General features: G+C 47.9%; 1 protein-coding gene across 2 annotated transcripts; it reads right to left on the reverse strand.

The window, feature by feature from the left end:
* Window positions 1-6,870: 6,870 nt before the first annotated feature.
* LOC127194831 (amiloride-sensitive amine oxidase [copper-containing]) lies at window positions 6,871-10,482 on the reverse strand. 2 transcript variants are annotated; one of them, XM_051152407.1, is made up of 4 exons: window positions 8,913-10,482; window positions 7,813-8,098; window positions 7,369-7,501; window positions 6,871-7,137 (listed from the first exon to the last, which is right to left on the reverse strand). In XM_051152407.1, exons 1-4 carry the CDS (start codon window positions 10,480-10,482, stop codon window positions 6,871-6,873), a joined length of 2,256 nt encoding a protein of 751 aa, XP_051008364.1. The 2 variants fall into 2 exon arrangements, with proteins under 2 accessions (XP_051008364.1, XP_051008365.1); XM_051152408.1 differs by having other exon boundaries at window positions 7,369-7,558; window positions 8,913-10,459.
* Window positions 10,483-19,396: the final 8,914 nt, after the last annotated feature.

Below are 19,396 nucleotides of genomic sequence, written 5' to 3' on the forward strand. Positions count from 1 at the left end.
CTCTCCCTTTCTATCTGGTAGAAGGCATGTTTGGATTTTCACCTCCTCACTTCCTGTCCAAACTGCAACAAAGTACTGTGTACTGTGTGCTGAAGGGTTGGTTCGTGCACAATGCTGGAAGAATTGGGTGGAGTTACTCTGTCCTGTCCTGGACCTGGGGAGTGGAGCTGTCTGTCTGTCAGGCCCTGCTGTATAGTCACAGGGAGATGTTTGTTATTGAACATGTGCTAGAAGCTGTCACTGTCACAAGCTCTGATTTCACCAGAACCTAACTTGAAGCTAATGCTGCTGAGCCCTGGAGGGAGCACCCTCCTGATGGCATTTTACCACAGACTGTCTGCCTTGTGCCTGCCACTAACTACCTACCAGCCAGGAGGCTCTGTCTGACTGTGGTGTGTACTCAACTGTCCCATTGATTTTTCCTGCTGTGCTTCTCCATAGGTGATAATGGCTGAGCTATATGGACACCCCACCATTACTACTTCAAAACCAGTATGTGTGCCAGGGTTCACACTCGGTACACAATCAGAGCATCGTGACAAATATGCTCTGACAGGCACCAGCCACCCTAGTGTCAGGGAGTATTCTCACGGTCCCCCCAAGCCCCAAAGTTTCCTCAGCACCTCCTCTCTTCAACCTCTGCCAACTACTGAACTTTCACCATCTTTCTAGAACAGGGTTCGAATCCTATAGCAGGCCTGTACACCTGGTGCTTCTATGTCCTTCATGTCTGGCCCACTACTATTTTATTAATTATGCCCAAATGTCTTTCTGATTTGTCCTAAAGGAGAAGATGCTGAAGAAAGGTTTCAGAACCTTTCTTTCAGTAATTAGACAGTAGAGAAGGCAGGGATCGCCATTGCATCACAGCCATGAAGGGCAAGGAAGAACTCGCCAGCTAGTGTTCCTCCCTGCTTCCTACAGGAGGCTGGTTTGTCCTCAGAACCCACCTCCTCTCAAGGTCATCCTCTGTCATCCAAGAATGTCTCTGAGATGACTTCTGTCACTTGCTCTGGGCTCTCACACTTGCTGGCCCCCTGGTTCATGGCTTGTCTGCTTGGTCTTACCTCTCCAGTGCCAGCCTCACCTGTGCCCTATAGGAACACACATAGGAGCTTCTGCTCTTGTTAAGCTGATAGAACTGAGCCACATCTACATGCACAGCAGGGTCTGACGTCTAGCCAAGGCAGAGAGGCAGCTTATAGTCCTAAAGCTAAGCTCAGTGTGGTAGGGGTGGCCACACACACACACACACACACACACACACACACACACACACACACACACACACCTGCAGTAGCTGCTTGCCCTCTGATTTCTAACCCACTAATATCTTAGCTTCCCTAATATGCTTATCTAAACCAATCATAGCCTTCCTTTATCTGTGGAGGACAAGGATTGGATCAGTTTTATTGAACTCCGGCCTTCACTGCCTCTCAGCTTTCACAACTGTTTCTTCTGCTCCTGGTTCCTTGTTGGACATCCTGGCTCTAACAGTTGCCAAGAGTGACAGCTCTGTGCAGTGTTGGAGGGCCACTGTGGGTTCTCCATCTATTTGCTTTTTTGTTCCCCTCTGTCTGCAGGTCTGGGGTAGGAAATTCCACAGACACCTTCTTAGCTTCCTGTTAATCTTTTCTCTTTCCCGTAGTTTGCTGGTAATTCCTACAATGAGTTTTGACCATATTCACCCCTATCCCCAATTCCCCCCGGGTCTGTATCCTCTTCCCTTTGTGTCCTCAGTTTGTCTTTTCCCCATAAGGTCCAATTTGTGTTGCTCATATATTCATGGATATATGACCTTCCACCAGAGTGTGGCACCGCTGTCCTGCCAATGTGGTGAACGTTCGTTCCTGAGACTTGCTGGACATTCTGCAAGAAATGTGGCAAACACCAAGCCCACAAAGTGACACCATACAAGAAGGGCAAGCGTTCTTTATATGCTCAGAGAAAGCGTCGTTATGACAGGACTAGAATGGCTAGGATGGGCAGATTAAGCCTATTTTCCTCAAAAAGGCTAAAACTACCAAGAAGATTGTGCTGAGACTGGAGTGTGTTGAGGCCAACTGCAGATCTAAGAGGATGCTTGGCTATTAAGAGATGCAGGCATTTTGAACTGGAAGGCGATAAGAAGAGAAAGGGCCGAGTGATCCGGTTCTAAGGCGATGTTGTTATGGAGACAGTAAGTTATGACTCACCTCAATTCATGGCGGTTGGTCTTTGGGAAGGCATAAAGAAAGCCTTCAAGGAAAAAACAGAGCGATAGACTTTCTCTACTGCCAATATCTTCTCAGTTCGGGGTGAGACTTTTTTTTTTTTATGAATAGTATTTATTTTTTTTTATTAATTTATTCTTGTTACATCTCAATGTTTATCCCATCCCTTGTATCCTCCCATTCCTCCCCCCCCCCATTTTCCCATTATTCCCCTCCCCTATGACTGTTCTTGAGGGGGATTACGTCTCCCTATATATTCTCATAGGGTATCAAGTCTCTTCTTGGCTACTTGCTGTCCTTCCTCTGAGTGCCACCAGGTCTCCCCCTCCAGGGGACATGGTCAAATGTGAGGCACCAGAGTACGTGAGAAAGTCGTATCACACTCTCCACTCAACTGTGGAGAATATTCTGACCATTGGCTAGATCTGGGAAGGGGTTTAAAGTTTACCTCCTGTATTGTCCTTGGCTGGTGCCTTAGTTTGAGCGGGACCCCTGGGCCCAAATCTGCCTATCATATTGTTCTACTTGTAGATTTCTAGGACCCTCTGGATCCTTTTATTTTGCTGTTCTCCCATGTGTCTCTCATTTAGAGTCCCAATAGGATGCCTTCCCCTCTGTCCCAGTTTTCTGGTAAGTGAAGGCTTTCGTGGGACATGCCCCTTGGGCTAGTATGCAGATATAAGTGAGTATATACCATTTGATTCTTTCTGCTTCTGGGTTAACTCACTCATTATGATCATTTCTAGCTCAATCCATTTATCCACAAATTTCGGGAATCCTTGTTTTTAATAGCTGAGTAGTATTCCATAGTGTATATGTACCACAGTTTCTTTATCCACTCTTCTACTGAGGGACACTTAGGCTGTTTCCATGTTCTGGCTATTATGAATAAGGCTGCTATGAACATGGTTGAGCAAATTTTCTTGTTGTGTGCTGGAGCATCTTCTGGGTATATTCCAAGGAGTGGAATAGCTGGGTCTTGAGGAAGCCCTATTCTCGGGGTGAGACTTAATGCCATCCCATTCTATGCTGGGATTTGGTCTGGACTGAGGTTTCATGCGACTTTTGTGCTGTCATAACCACTATGCCTTATTGTGTCTGGAGCATGATGCTCCATTGGTTCACTGCCTCTGGCTCTTACAGTGTTTCCTCTTCCTGCTCTGCAATGATCTCTCAGCCTTGATGGGAGGAGATACAGTCTTGCTCCACAGGATGCAGCCCAGATGTGGCACTATTGTCGGTCCAATGGCCTGTGGCCGGACGTGTCATAGACCCCAGCGGAGAACCTACTACCGTTAGTCTGCTCAGTGGGTGCAGTACTAAACTGACTCCTAATAACTTATTGTTGCATACATAAGGTGCTGTGTCTCTCAATGCTTGTCAGAGAAGCTTCCACGGATGCAGTTGATAACGAGTAACACAGAGGCCCACAAATGGCAATGTGCAGAGAATAAGAGTCTAAGGGGGGCTCCATCTTGTCAGTTCTTGCTGCTCTACTTGAAACGATTTCCACATGCTTTGGGTAATATCTCCTGGGCTCGGAAGCTCATTTGAACTTTTCTTTTGACCTTTCTTTTGGGGGGCGGGAGGGGAGTGCTTTGGTGTGTGGTCTATGCTCCTCCATGGTCTTTGCTCCAGATTCCTGGTTGAGAGTTCTTGACCTGGCTTTCCACAGTGGCGGAAGGCTACCTGGAGGTGTAAGCTAGAAAAACCCCTTTTGCTCCAAGTCTCTTTTGGCCATGATGTTTATCACGGCAAGGAAGGAAATGCGTGTTAAGGGCAAAGGTCAACACTGTGCATCCCACTCAACGGTTCCCCTTTTCAGTGACAGGGTCACTCATGGAATCCGGGGATCACTGACTCAGTTAGACTCACTGAGTTCCAGACACTTGGCTGAAGGGAAAATCTGTCCATCTCAACAGCACTGAGTTGTGTAGTCTTTGGATCTTGTTGATTTTGGTGTGTGGTTTTTTTTAAATTTGCAACATTCTTGAATAATAAAGTTTAAAAATGAACACACACACACACACACACACTGGAGCTGTGCTGCACACAGACTGATAATGCTTCCCATAAGAACCACAGATGCTTATCAATTAACCAAAACCCCAGTGTCAGGCACAGGAAATCTTGTTCTGTTGAGCAGGGGAATCCAGGAGACTCCTGAAGCACTGTGAGCTATTAACATTGCTCATTGTTGCCTTGAAGGGCTTGTTGAAGATGCCATCCACTTAGGACACAGGATGTGGAGGAACTGAGCTAGATGTGGCCTGAAGACTCATCTCTGGGGGTTAGCTTTCATAGTACTGGAAGGTGCTACGCAAGCTGCCGAGGAAGACAAGCAGTCAACATTTCTACCCAGCTGAGATGCCTATGAACCCTAAGAGTGACTGGCATGGCAAGACGTCCCCAGTGGTGCCATAGTGACACAATTATTGAGGGGGAGTCAATAGCTGCCCAGTTAGACGTTAGGCCGGCTCTGTAGGAGGACATTCATGCCTGGACTGTAAACCTAGCCACCACCATGCCCAGAGAGGTCATAGGCCTAGAAAAGAACCCAACTCTCCCCTTTCCTCAATCAATGTGATTTCTAATTAGCTTCTAAACCAATGGTTCTCAACTGGTCTAGAAACACGTTTCTGATAGTCTTAGGAAGGCCTGATTGTAGACTTATTTTTGTTGCTGTCTCATAACTGCAATTTTGCTACTGAGTGGTGTCTCAGTTCCTAAGACCATCAGAAATATGTGTTTTCGTGGTGGTTGCGACCTACAGGTTGAGAACCAGTGCTTATCCTTATTTGCACAGAGAAGTGTAGCCAGCTCTCATCTCTCATTAAGTAAGCTTTTCTTTTTCTTTTCTTTTTTTTTTTTAAGCAAAGGGGACTATCACAGAGATACACAACTGGTCTGCAGAGTGTAAGCGACTGTGAGCTGCCCAGCTCCAGCTGACATATCTGCAGTGCGATTCCTGCTCCTGACATTCAGTCAGGGAACACCACAGAAGGGAGGAAAACGATGGTAACGTCTGCTGTGAAGTAGTCTTCTAGACATGATGGAGAACCTGCACCCTTGACATCTCAACCATAAGACCCAAATAAGACCTGCATGAGGACTAGCCTCGTGGCCTGTGAGTGTTGCCGAGGGGGCATTTGTAAGAGTCTGTCAGGGGAATAATGGCTGCAGAAAAGGGGGGAGTCAGCTTTCTTCAGGAAAAACCTCCCTGAAAGGCCGTCCATTTTCAAGTGGTCAGCCCTAAACACATGTACATACAAAGAACATTCAAAATGGCCTCAGCAGGGGTGTGTGTGTTTGTGTGTGCATGTGTGTGCGTGTGTCTATGTGTGTGTGTATAACAATAACAATTAAAGAAGAGGCCGTAAATTTGGGAGCGAGTGTGGTGGAGGGCACGTGGGAGGATTGGTAACAGGGAGGTGGCCTGGTGGAAACGATGTAAATATGTTACCTATAAAAGTTAATTTTTAAACACAATTTTATACATGAATTATATATAACACACTTTGGCAGCATCTCCTTCCTTATCCTCTTACCCTCATGGCAAACTCCTTCCCATAAGCCCCTCTTACTTCCATATCATCACCATCCATCTGTCACTCCTTTCTGCAGCCTGCTGCACTTTCTGGGGTTGCTTTCCCGAGCACGGGGTTGGGGGGTTTTTGGGGGGGTTGGGAGTTACATACCTGAGCAAGAGTAACTCATCAGTGATTACACACGAATGACTATGGCTTCCCCTTCCCCCAGTACCATTAACTACCTCAGACTCCTTGGTGGGATGCCGATGGAACCATAGATTTCCTTTTTAGAACAATCTAGATTCATAGCAAAATTGAGCAGAAGGTATAGAGTGCAGCCCTGAATCCCCTGGGGCTTCACAAGCCTCCCCCACTGTCAGCATCTGCCTTTGTGCTGTCTATGTGTGACAGCTGTACACACACACACACACACACACACACACACACACACACACACACACACACACACACACACGCCGGGGACATTGTTCACAGGAGCTACTTGTCCCCTGTTTTTTTTTTTTCACCCAGTTATCTTCTGAGCTCTCTGAAAATGCTCTTCTAAGCCAATTACAGCCTCTTTCTTCATAACAAAGAGAAGGTTGGAATCTGTTTTATTAGCCATTGGCCTTGTGTGCTCCTAGGCTTTTATGTTTTACAGACAAAACTGCAGCAAATCAAAGTGTGTGTGTGTGTGTGTGTGTGTGTGTGTGTGTGTGTGTGTGTGTGTAGAGAAAGATCAGGGGTAAATCCCAGACACTAGACCAATGTCTAAAGGGTGAAGGGGTCATTTTATTAGATTTTCATACAACAGTTTCCTTATGTCACTGAGGTGCAACAATTTCCCTGAAGCTTCATGATAGGAAGACAAAAGCCTCAAATGTTAAACAAAACAAAACAAAACAACAACAACAAAAACCAAACTTCCTCATAACCCAGCTGAGGAGGATCTAGCATCCCTCCTTTGCTCGTAGAAGTCTTTGGCAGGTGAGTACTAAAACCTGACAGAGCCCATGGCCAGCCCTCCCCTGCTGCTAAAAAGCAACATACAGGGTAGAAACAGAAAGGTTTGCTGCCTGTCCTTTTGGGGCTCTGGGGCTGTTTTGCAGAGGCTGGGGTCAAACCCATCACACAAGCTTGTAGGTTCCATTGTAGCTGAAAGGAGGAGATGTCAAACAGTGCCTGTCTTCGGGGATCCAGCGCTGGACTTGGTTGCGGCCTTTGTCCTGGGGCCACACTACCACAGTGTCTCTAGATGCCAGGGATGGGTCCTCTGAGAAGAAGTTGAAAGGCCGGATCAGGAAGCCCACAGAGTTCCCAGGGGTGGCTGTGTTGGGAACATCCTCTGAGTGGGGGATGTGCAGGAAGCCCACTGTCACCCAGGCCACCAGATCCTATGGGAGAGAGAAGGCTTCAGATAAGGCAATGCTGAGTACCAGCCACCCAAGAGCACTTCGGCTTGGGTCCTCAAAGGTGTGTCTACAAAGTTCCTGAGATGCCCTCAGTCCCGTTAGAGGGATGGGTGGGTCTGTGATGGCCCTGAACTTACCATACACTAGAAAAGCCATGCTTCTACGCTTGACATAAGGCTTGAGGGGGCCAAGGGCGGGGATGGGGGTCAGTACCTCCTCGTCAATGTTCTCGTTGTTCCGAAGGAACTCCTCGAAGACCACAGGCGGATCCCAGGGGTCGTTCTGGTTGTAGAGGCTGCTGCTGTAACGCTCAGATTCCCGATACTTCGTCACAGCCAGGGGGTACCTGCAGAGAGGAGCAGTTGGGTGTCCCTGAGCACCGGGGCTGCCTTCAAGTCCCTTCCTGAGAGCATCTTCAGGGTCAAAGATAGTGAAACACTTGCTTTCACAGAATGATGACTTTCTCCCGGGAGTCTTCAAGAATGCCGATCAGCACTCAGGGGCCAGGGGCCCTGTGAGCGCCACCCCTCCCTTCCCCAGTGCAGAGGAATGCATACCCCCCAGCACACACACAGTCTCGGAGCCTGGAAGACAGAAGCACAAACAGGCACACACAGTCACTGAAGGGAGCCCCTGCCCTTCCCTGGCTTTCCTCACCTGGCCCAAGTGACAGCCCGCTCCTCCTGCCAGCCTGGTGGCAGCACCTGCTCAGCCATAGAGTGGATCTGCAGGCGGTAGCTGCGCCTGTGGCCCCAACGGTTCTTTTGGGGGCTGCTAAAGAGCAGGTACTTGGGAAGAGTCTGTCCAAAGCGGAATGCAGCCTGGTGCTCCCAGGAGTACTGGGTCTGCTCGAGGGTGGGCTGGATGAGGGAGTGAGCTGGGCTCCAGGGATTCGTGATGTTTTCCAGCTTTGTCTTCAGTGTCATGAAGCTGTTCTTGGTGCCTGCGGGCATGGGAGGAGATGGATGGAGAGAGTCAAATATTGGAAGGGAAACCTTGCCGTTTGTAAGATGTCTACCCTAGACCACACCCAGAGCCAACAGGAAAGAATACGCAGTTCTGAGAGCAGGCATTGACCCAGTGCTGGGGCACCATGGTCATGACAGTGACAAAGAAAATGGAATCAGATACCAGTTCATAGGTTTGTCATGGCATGTCGTGCATACACATGATACCTGGCAGGTCTCTGGAGAGCTGTGTTCTGGAACATTTTCTGTAGTCTGAACCTTGGTGCAGTGGCAGCCATGTTTGTACAGCCCTAAGGAACGTCAGTGTACTATGGGTCTGAAGTCAAGTGGGACCAAATAGGTGGAAGCCATTTATCTGGTATCTCAGTGGTATTGCTCTGCTATGAAACCTGACGTCAGCAATCACATCCCTGCCACTCTTCTGAGGTGACATCATTTATCCATGAAACACACTGAACAATCCTAGAGGGCACTGAGCCTCGTTTCAAAGTATGAAGTGTCAGAATCCTGTTACCCACCTGGATACTTACTCCTTGCTCACTCCATGTGCACCAATCCACTGAGCCCAAGGCAAGGACAGACACCCCACCCACCCACCCACCCCCACACACATACAGGGTAAGCCTAGGGCACTGTACCCTGCGTCAGGGACACACATTGCTTCATATCGCTAGGAAGCAGACAGAAAGAATAACCCGGATGTCACTCAGTCTCATCCCACCCCCGGTGGAGTGAATCTATTACTGAGAAGCAGCCGGGTCACTGAGACAGTCTGGTGCCGAGTCATACCTGCCACATCCAGGTCAACACGGTAGTGCACTAGGTGGGTGTGGATGTTGCCAAGCAGATGGGTTTGTAGGCGAGTGCCACGGCGCAGCCCCTCAGGGGTGTAGAAGGTCGCATGGACATAACCAGTGGCATACATCTTGCTCTCCATCACACCGTTAGAGTAGAAGATGAAATCCCAGATGTAATCATAATTGTAGACGGTTGACGTTGTCCGTAGCACCAGCACATACCCCTTCAAACCCCCATAGAAGTTGAAGCCACCTTTAAAGTTTGAGTTAAAGTGACGCCTAAGCGGCACCCCTGTGGGCATCTCAAAGAGGCAGAGAGCATGTGGATAACGGACAGGGCCATCACTGTCGTAATAGTGGAAGGCATCCAGGAAAGTAGCAGTCTCTGGGCAGTCGATGCCAGGAGCCAGCTCGTGAGTGACGCTACCCAGGCCCCAGCCAACATCAATATACTTAGTCTGCATGCCCGCAGGTGTGTGTCCTCCGTAGAGTGCCACAGCCTCCTGCACGCTGACCTCGTAGGCAACGCGCTCACCTCCAAAGAGCACATTAAAGATCTGCAGCCCAGAAGAGGATCTCAGTCGGTAAGAGAAGCGCCAGCCTCCGTAGAGCACAGTGTTGCCCTCCAGCTTGTACCGGGGTCCACTGGGCTGGACAACGTGGGGGCCGGAAGTAGTGATGGGGGTGGAGAATTCCCCCCGGGGTTTGTAGGAAGAGAAGAGTGGAGGCTGCTCTGCCCCTTCAGGCAGCGGGTCCTCGAGGACCACTGCGTCCACTTCTCCGTTTGCATATTTCCGTGCCAGTTCCTCCGGGCTGTTGTAGAACTTGCCGTTGTACCAAAGCTGCTCCACTCGCCAGTCCTGGGCATCCATGTTCCCATGATCCACTAGGATCTCCAGCCCTGTTGGGTGTAGGAAGTAGCCTTCCACGTCGCGCTGCATGATAAGCCAGCTTCTTCGCTGACCAGACTCTACACCACGAGGGGCCACATCAGTAAAAGTCAAGCACCGGGTATCACAGCCCAGGAACGAGAAGCCGGTGGTATCAAGGAAAAACTGGTGCAGGGGCTTGGTGGCTGTCTTCAGCGTGCGGTACAAGAGGTCATACTCCGCCGTGGAGATGGGTCTGGACGACCAGGACAGATGGTGCCCTGGCCTGGGTGAGAGGGTTCGAATGTAAGAGGGCAGCGGTAGTGGCCCCACTGCATACTCAGTGACATTGGGGTGTTCTTGGGCGCCGAAGAAGATGATGGCTCTGGCTTCCCGGATGGGGCTTTTGCTTCCGTCATCTAGAAATTTCAGCACGTGCTTTTTCTTGGGAAGCAGCATCTCAATGAGAAACACGGAGTTCTTGGCCAAAGTCAATTTCTTGGCCAGCTGCAGCCCCAGCTCCTTCCTGTTCATCAGGAAGCTGTGCACCGCCTTTATCTCCTGGGCGCTCAGGTCCTCAAACACCCTAGATGTCTCATAAGGAGTCCTCATGGCAAATGCTGGGCCTGCCATCTGCAGAAGCAGTGTGACAGCTGCCCAGCCAAAGGCCACCCTCATTTGTGACAGCCTCATGACTCTGGAACACAGTGGAGGGAGGGAGAAGCCTTGAGTATAACCCTCAGCTTTCTGAGTGCCTCGCCCAACCTTGTCCCTCAGCCTAGCACGTTCCTCCCTATTAGCTTTCTCCTGGGTTCCTTCCACTCTGGGTTCCTAGGGCCGTCTAGTCCTCTGTGCACACAGCCACCGACTTCTCTTCCTTTCACCTCTTTGCTCATGCTGACTGTCTTGTGTACACACATTCCTATGTCTGGTCCTTTCTGGCAGTTTATTTCAAAATAGGAACAGGTCCCTCGGTGAGGGACGTGAGTCACAGTAGCTCCAGAACTCAAGTTCAGATGATATAAAGGCCTGTATCCTGGTGCAACAGCGGGTTGTACTCAGTGCAAAACAACCACCTTTTATGAAATTGTTCATATGTGTATTTGTGTTTGTATATCCGTGTAAGGGTGTGCGTGTGTATGTGTGTGTGTGTGAGTGTGTGCTGTATATTCATACATGTGTAAAGGAGAAGTAAAATGCCAGTGTCTTTTCCCTTCATTTCCCACTCTTTTTTGGTAAAGCAAATTCTCTGATCTATACCTGGGAAGTGCTGATTTCACTAGGTTTGCCACCAAGTGAGATCCGGGGATCTCTTCTCTCTGCCTCCCTGGCAGTGTGACCACAAGCACATGCCACCGCTCTGGAAACTTCATGTGGGTTACGGGCATCAAACTTAGATTCTTGCACTTGCAGAGCAAGTTCTATCATCTGAGTCATCTCCCCAATAATAAAGTACTCTTTAGGGGCCACCCTTTGAAATTTAGTGTAGATGTCCAAAGTGTTCAAAGGCCCTCACGTTTACCTTGGGGTTTGAATCCTGATAAAGAAGGACTTGTACGACCTTGACCATATTGCTCTGTTTTTCCAAGGTCTCAACTGTGAAACAGAAGTGACATCAGTATCATGCTCCTCTCTAGGCTTGCCCCAAAAGCAAATCAGATGTTAAGTAAAGAGTTTTGGGGGACTGGAGAGATGGCTCAGCAGTTAAGAGCACTGTCTGTTCTTCCAGAGGTCCTGAGTTCAATTCCTAGCACCCACACGGTGGTTCACAACCATCTGTAATGGAGTCTGATGCCCTCTTCTGGTATGTATGAGAACAGAACACTCATATATATTAAATAAATAAATAAATCTTTTTTTAAAAAGTGTTTAGGACAAAGCTGGCCTTCCAGGTACACCTGTGGTGTTAGCTAATCTTTTCCTGTAACTGACCCCTTGATGATGCAGTATGGGCCACAGCACACGGGAGGTGGCGAACACCACAGACTTCATCGGGGCACAGGGACAGCCTTGCCCACTTTCTCCAGGCCTTCACTGCAGTGTGTCATAGGGGTTCCTTGACCATGGAAGGCTCTAAGACCTCCCTAGTCAGATCATCCCAGGCAGCAAATCAGAGAGAAACCCTTCCTCTCTCCTTTGTCTGGAGGGCATAGTCAGGATCTTTATCCCCTAACCTTGCACCCAAGTCACCAGAAAAAAAAAATACTGTGTATGCATGCAGGGCACGGCCTCTGGGGAGGCTATGAGCCTTACGTGCTCATCTCGCTGAATTCCCTTGTGCCTGGAGGTGAGGTCAGGCCCTGTTACATGCAGAATTCCCAGGAGACCTGTGCTCTTGCACACATGTTGGCTTCTGTCATTGTCATATGAGCTCTGAATTCCCCAGACTCTAACCTGACCTAGTTACTGCTGGGCCTCAGTGGGAGGCCCCTCCTAATGACGCTCCACACTGGAAGAGCTGCCTTATACTCATAGCTGACACTGGAAGGTTCTGGCAGAACCTGGAGTCCTACATAGACATTCCACTGGCCCTCTGACTGGACTGTGCAGTCCTGAGCGTGCATTCAGCTTCATAGCCACCTTCACCAGGAAGTGTAGACTGCACCCCGTCCTCTGATCCCAGTCACCTCCCCCAGCCTCTTCTGCTATCAGCATCTGCCCGCACCAGAGTGTTCTGTGTGTAACAGCTGAGCCATGGGGACACCCCGTTAATACCCAGAGCAGACGGTACGTCCAGGGGATTCCGACGTGTAATGACAGGCACCTGGCACCATAGTGTCAGGTAATATCTGACTTTAGTGACAGGTAATAGCCTGTTGTCCTTCCTCACAAATCCTCCAGGTTCCCCATAGTCCTCCCTGCTCCCCCCCACCCCCACCCCCAGTTCACCCTCTACCAACCGCTGATCTTATATTGTCTTTCTAGAAGGAGGGGCTGGAATCTCAATGCGTGCCTTGTGTGTTCCCAGTGCTTCCCTGCCCTTTATGGCTGCCCACCCCCTCTTTACAGTCTCTTATCTCCAAATGTGTTTCTCTTTAGCCAGTAGGAAGGTGGTGCAGAAAGACGTTTAGAACCCTCTCTCCTGAAGTCACATGGGCAGTGTCGGGGAGGGACCTGCAGCAGAGCCATAGAGGCAGGGGACAACTTGGCAGTCATCAACCATTCAGGCTTCATGGGAGGAGGGCCAGCCCCCTCCCTGTTAGCCACCCTCTTACAGGGCCGACTTCTCTCACCCCCGTAGTTGCCTGCAATGGCCTTCTACAGCCCATTCTGGGCTCTTGAAACTTCCTGAACCTTCCCCGTGTCGTCGTGTCCGTCTTTCTGTCCCCTGCCATTCACACTGTGCCTTGTCAACTTGCTCTTACCCCTTCCTTACTGACCTGTTTGCTGTCCCATCAGAACCCACCTGTGTGCTCTGCTCCGGTCGGTCGCTCCCCAGCTCCCAGACTTTGTTCCTGGCCACTGACCCCAGAAGTCTTCTTGAAGATACCGGACCCCGCCCCACAGGGAGGGACAGAGTGAAGTATGGGTCAACCAGGCTGGACCTGTAGCTCATGGGCTTCCTCCCTGGAGATGTGCTGGGGTGCTGCTGGTTGAAGTACAAGTGGCCTTGGGCTGTTTCTCTGTGATTTCCCTTGTAACAGCACCACCTTTCCCAAGAACTGTCCTTGGCTTTCTCTGTTACAAGCTGTGTAATGTCATAATTTGTTAACACAGGATCATGTTCAGATACTAGAGTGCAAGCTAAGGAGAAATTTATTAGACAGTTCTTTTTTTCCAGCTTTGTTACTTATGGATATATATATGCGTGCGTGCGCGCGCGCGCGCACACACACACACACACACACACACACTTACTTTTCCTCTTTCCCTTCCTTTCTTTGGCACCTTCCAGGTGTCCTCCCTCCAACCCCTCTCACTTCTCCCAACCCTCAAACTGATAATCTCTTTTTCTTTGATTATTATTGTTACATACATGCATAAATATATATGTATAATATTTATGCACAAATAAATAAACACACCTGCTAAGTCCAATTTTATTGTTTATGTGTAAATGGATTCAGGGCTGACCATTTTGTACTGGATAATGAATAAGGGGGGCTCACGCCTGGGAGAGGCTAACTTCCCCTCTCCTAGTAATTATTTGTTATCTATAGTTCTTTGTCTTCGGGTGGGACTCTGTGAAGAATTTCCCCTTCCACATTAGTAAGTCTGTTAACATTGCTCTTATGCCGGCCTTGTTGATGTACCCATCTCTAGGAGACTGTCTCACAGCAGGCTTCCTGGTTTTCTGGCTCTTAGGATCTTTCTGCCTCTTCTTCTGTGATGTCTCCCAAGCCATGGATATAGGAGCTGGGATGCTGATGTACCCATTGCGACTGGGACCCCAGAATCTACTGATCTCTGCGTTGTGTCCAGCTGTGGCTTTCTCTGGTGGTTTCCGCTTGCTGTAAAGAGAGGCTTCTGGTCAGTTCTTAACAGGAAGCTGGCCCTGGCCGAGCGGGGTTCATAGAGACAGTCACTCACAGCAGAAAGAGGGCATCGGGTGTGTATATAGAACTTGAAGTCAGAGAGGAAGCCATTGAAAGAGAGAAACTGTCGAGTTGAGCCTGCAGAAGAGATACTTTTCTGTATTCTGGCATCCTGACATTATTCAGAAAAAAAAAACCAGAGGGTGTGGCTCGGGGACTATGGTGTTTAAGTGGGACTGTGGGCTTTGCCACTCTCCACTGCTTGCCTTGAGAATCATTTCAGGATCTATTGGCCACTAGACAAAGAAAGGAGACAACAACCAACTCAGCGTTCTAGGGCTTTAAGTGGGATTAGCTTTAACTATCACAACGATGATGGCTACAGTGAAAACGAAAGTTTCTGTCATTAGAGTTGGGAATTCTTTGTAGGCTCACCACGTGCATAGAAAGCTAAGGGGGTTTGGACCAGAGGACAGTTTCCAAAACAACCCAGCAGTGCAAAGTCTAACCTCTTTTACTTCTATAAAGGAAAACAATTAGCAGCATGAGAAGATACTGACTGGCACAGGTTATGAGTGAAGGGAGAAGGCACAGAGAGAAGGATGGGGTTGGACCCATACCTCACACCTCACAGCTCACACCTCACACCAATGTGAACTTGAAATAGACACTTACACATACATTTAAAAGCATAAAACTCTCAGAAGAAAACAGATGAAATCTTCTTAACCTTTGATTTGATATGGAAGCCTTAGCAATCACCCCAAGGTGTGTGTTCATACCCGCGAGCACGCCTGCGCACGCGTGCGCGCGCGCACACACACACACACACACACACACGGGAATGAAATATAGCAGATAAGTAGAGCAGCAGCAGTAATAAAAGAAGGGCAAATAATTCTATTTGAAATGGGCAAATGGGACTGGAGAGACAGCTGGGTGGCTAGGAGAAAGGATTGCTCTTGCAGAGGACCTGAGTTTGATCCCCAACATTTATGCTGCCTGTGATTCTGGCTCTGGGCAGTCAGCAGCCTCTGGCCTCCTCAGGAATCTTCACTCATGTGCTTCCGCCCTCCTTTTACACAATACACATAATCAAAAACAGAAATGAATTTTTGTTTTTGAAAGTGGAAGTATTAAGCTGGGCGTGGTGGCGCACGCCTTTAATCCCAGCACTTGGGAGGCAGAGGCTGGTGGATCACTGTGAGTTTGAGGCCAGCCTGGTCTACAAAGTGAGTCCAGGACAGCCAAGGCTACACAGATAGACCCTGTCTCAAAACAAAACAAAACAAAACAAAAAAAAGTGGAAGTATCTGAGTACACGTTCATCTGAAGAAAACACCTCATCCACTTCAGCCACCAGCGATGTGCACATCAACGTAAAGACTTCACACACCTCTCTGCTGCTTGGAAAGAGCTCATGTCTTCCCCTTGTGCTATAGAACATTGACTGTTATTTCTCTTATCTAAGTGCATCTGTAACACACTAGTCCTCCCCTCTCCACATCCCATTGCCTCCTAAGCTATGTTCATCATGAATCTGTTTTCTAATGTTGTAAAGACAGGGTCTCACCATACAGCCCTACCTGGCCTGGAATTGCTACATAGGTTGACTGGCCTCACACTCAGAAAGATCTGTCTACTTCTGCCTCCCAAGGGCTGGGATTAAAGGCATGGTCCATCATGGCCAGTGCTATACTCTATTATTTATAGGATCAGTGAGTAACTTTTTGACTTCCATATATAAATGAGAACACAAAGAATTTACATTTCTGTGCCTGATTATTTCACTTAACATAGTGTCTTTTACTCCCAACAATGGAATTTCTCAACACAAATGACAAATATCTGAGGTAACAGACACACCAAGCTTACTGATCATTACATATTGCATCCACATATTTAAATGTCACCTTTTATTTCATAGTATTTAAATTTTACTGTCTTCCAAATCAGATTAAAATATCAACAATAGTAATGAAATATGTAGAATGGAAAATGTGATATATTTACAAATGTTGGCAGGATAAGGAGAAATCTGAACCCATATGCATAGTTTGTGGTAATAAAATGAGGCAGTCACTTTGCAAAACATGAATAAACATACATTTTCCATGTAATCTAGAAAGTGCACTGCTAGATAAATGCTCATGGCAAAAAACATACATTCACATAGATGTGTGCACAAGTGTCTACAACAGTATTGGTCACAGTTGCCAGAAAGCAGAGGAAACTTAGATGTTTAATCACTGATAAACAGTTGCTCATCCACAGAGAGGAATGAGGTATTGGTATGTGCTACACCATTGCTGGACATTGAAACCACTGTATTAAGTGAAAGAAGCCATTTACAAATGGTCATAGAATAGATGGTTCTGTTTATCAGAGGTGTCCAGAGAAGCTATCATCTCCAGAATGGTCATGATCTGCAGAGGGTTGGAGATGGGCTAGGAAGATGGGGTAAGATATGATATTCATGGCCTCTTCTTTTTTGAGGTAAGAACAGCATCCTAAAATTGCTGATGGTTGCATGTATTAGCCATATATCAAGATCTGCTAGTGTGCATTCTTTAAGAGTGAATTGTGTATATGATTTCTCCAAAAGAACAGGTTTTTTAAAATCATGAGTGGACTATCTAGAATACATAATAAATGCTTACAAATCAGGCAGAAACAGCAATCTCTGTGGAGTCCTGGGTTAAAAAAAATCTTGAAGGTAACTTAAAAGAGAGGAAACCAAAGGGCTCAAGAGTAAATGTATTAGCTATTTGGAAAAAATCCAAAGCATTCAACAATGAGATCTAAGCAAACATCCATTAATAGCAAAAATTGGACAGCTTGAGGATGCCAAGTGTTGCCATAGATGTGTAGGGAAGAGGACCTTCTGGGGCAGCTTGTGGGAGGGGGTAGGGTCGGTACAGATGTTCTGGAGAGCAGTTAGCAGGGTGTGGACAGAGAGGTTGATGAATGAATGCCCTGTAGATCACCAATTCTGTTTCTTGGTGCATGTGGTCCTGACAGGCCCAGAAGTGGGGCAGGAACCTCAGCTGTTGTGAGCTGGGGAGCTGGAGGTTGTTGGGGACTCATCACAAGGACAGTAGTCACCATGCAGTTGTGGACACAAAGTGTCCATGCAGAAACCCACGTAGATAAGCTTAAGACCATGAGAAGAAGCAGGTTGAACGGCAGAGAACAATGCTGCCAATCAATTGAAAAAATGAGAAGAAATGCACAAAGAGCCACTGGGCATATTTTAAAGACCCAACATACGGAAAAAACAACACTAAACTCACTAGAGTGGCTCCCTGCTTGCTGTACAATTTTTTTCCTTGGGAAGATGAGAAAAAATTTCTACTCATCCTCAGACAGGACACCAGTGACAGACCAAAAGCACACTCCACCTAAGTCCGGACTGGCGGACCAATGGATTTAATGCAGTTACTTAAAGGAACACAAGTAACTCAAAGACAACTTATGAAAGATGCATCCTCGAGTCTCTCTTGCCTGATGTATAGAAGGCTCCACTAGAGAGAGTGTCTTACTCTCCAGGAGTTGCTTCCTGTGTCTTAAGCCTGGGGAGGGGTCTTATAACTTTCTGGACTTCCTGGATCTTGCAGGTTTTGTTAGTTTCCAAGGTCTTCTGAGCCTCCGTCTTCCTTCCAGTAGGGGATGATGCTTCAGTTAGGAGGAAAGAGCTGTGCAACTCACAACCGCTTCCTCTAACTCCTATATTCTTCCCACCCCTCCTTCTTGACATGAAGTTTTGGGGGCGGGGTGTGGTGTGTGATATAAAGGCCTGATTATTTTCTTCCATTTATGGTTGAGCGTTGGACTTTATACCATGACAAGAGTCATTCTCAGTAGCTTGACCAGTTAGTAATATCTGCGGTAACCATCACCCACTGGGGGAAAAAAAAAAGAACTTTCTCTTAATGACCAATGATGGCAGCTGACACTCTCTGGGCATAAACACAAGTCTTTAGAAAGCAATTTACCAGGCCCATCATATCTATTTAATAAAACTGTAGCAGAGGTCTCCCCACTGGGGCCTTTGACATTCTGAATTGCATGTCTTTGTCCTGGATTGCAGTATCAAATGTGGTTACTTCCTGCATAGTGGTCCTTAAATCCAGCAACAAAGCAGTTGTTTGTACCTGCAATAGTTGTGGCACTATTGCACCAGTGGGAATATATTGTCTGGAAAGATGGTGTTATAGCATGCAGGGCCCATAGCTGAGCAGAACTGTTGTAATAATTTTCTTCCCAGTAACTTGCACAGTGCCTCCTGGGACAATAAAAGACAGACGTGGGGGGAAAGAGCATGCAGCTCAGGCCCAGGCTGATTTCCCTACGCCTTTAGCAAAAGCATGCGATGTCTTCAGCAATAAGACCTTATCCCGTTGTGGAGCATAGTCAGCAGTAGTGGCAGTAGCCTGTATGGAGTGGTAACCTCAGGCATTTTCCTGGCCATGATTCTTAGGAAGGGAGACTGTCCTTGGCACTGGTATCTTTACTCTCTTTCCCTTGCACCCTGCCAGCTGCAAGAAATGGCAAGCCCACACCTCCATTTCCTCTTTTCCTCTTCCCGCTTTTCCTGCCAAGCCAGAGGCTGATGTGGAGAACACCCACATGGCTCTTTCTCTTTGTAATCCCTTCCTTACGCAGCAAGCCTTTTCTGGAAAGACAGGCATGCCTCAGTTGCATGTCTTACAACACACATCAAAGACCACGCAGCAGCTGTCACAGTCCGATTGTGGTCCCATCCCACATGTGCTGCTTCCAGGAATGATAATAGTTTGCCAGCCAATTTGAGGATGTCCTTTACTTGCATCCCAGACCTCATCCTTCAAAGAGATGTGCCATTTCACATCACATAGAGGAAGACAGCCTCCCGAGGAGACCCTCCTAAGCATGGTCCACTCTTGGACAGCTTTCTCTTGCTGCATGGGCTGCTGCTCATCACCAGGAGCATGCATCTGCCATTACAACAAGGAGACACACTATCCTATTACCACAGGAGAAAAGCAGCCATACTGGGGATTGTCCCTGCAGATACTTACTCTCAGACCTGTCAGCCTTCATTTCGTGCCTTACTACCCACAACCGGGGCCATGTGACAACTCTTCCTAGAC

Source organism: Acomys russatus, chromosome 10 (genome assembly GCF_903995435.1).
Source record: "Acomys russatus chromosome 10, mAcoRus1.1, whole genome shotgun sequence".
NCBI lineage: Eukaryota > Metazoa > Chordata > Mammalia > Rodentia > Muridae > Acomys > Acomys russatus.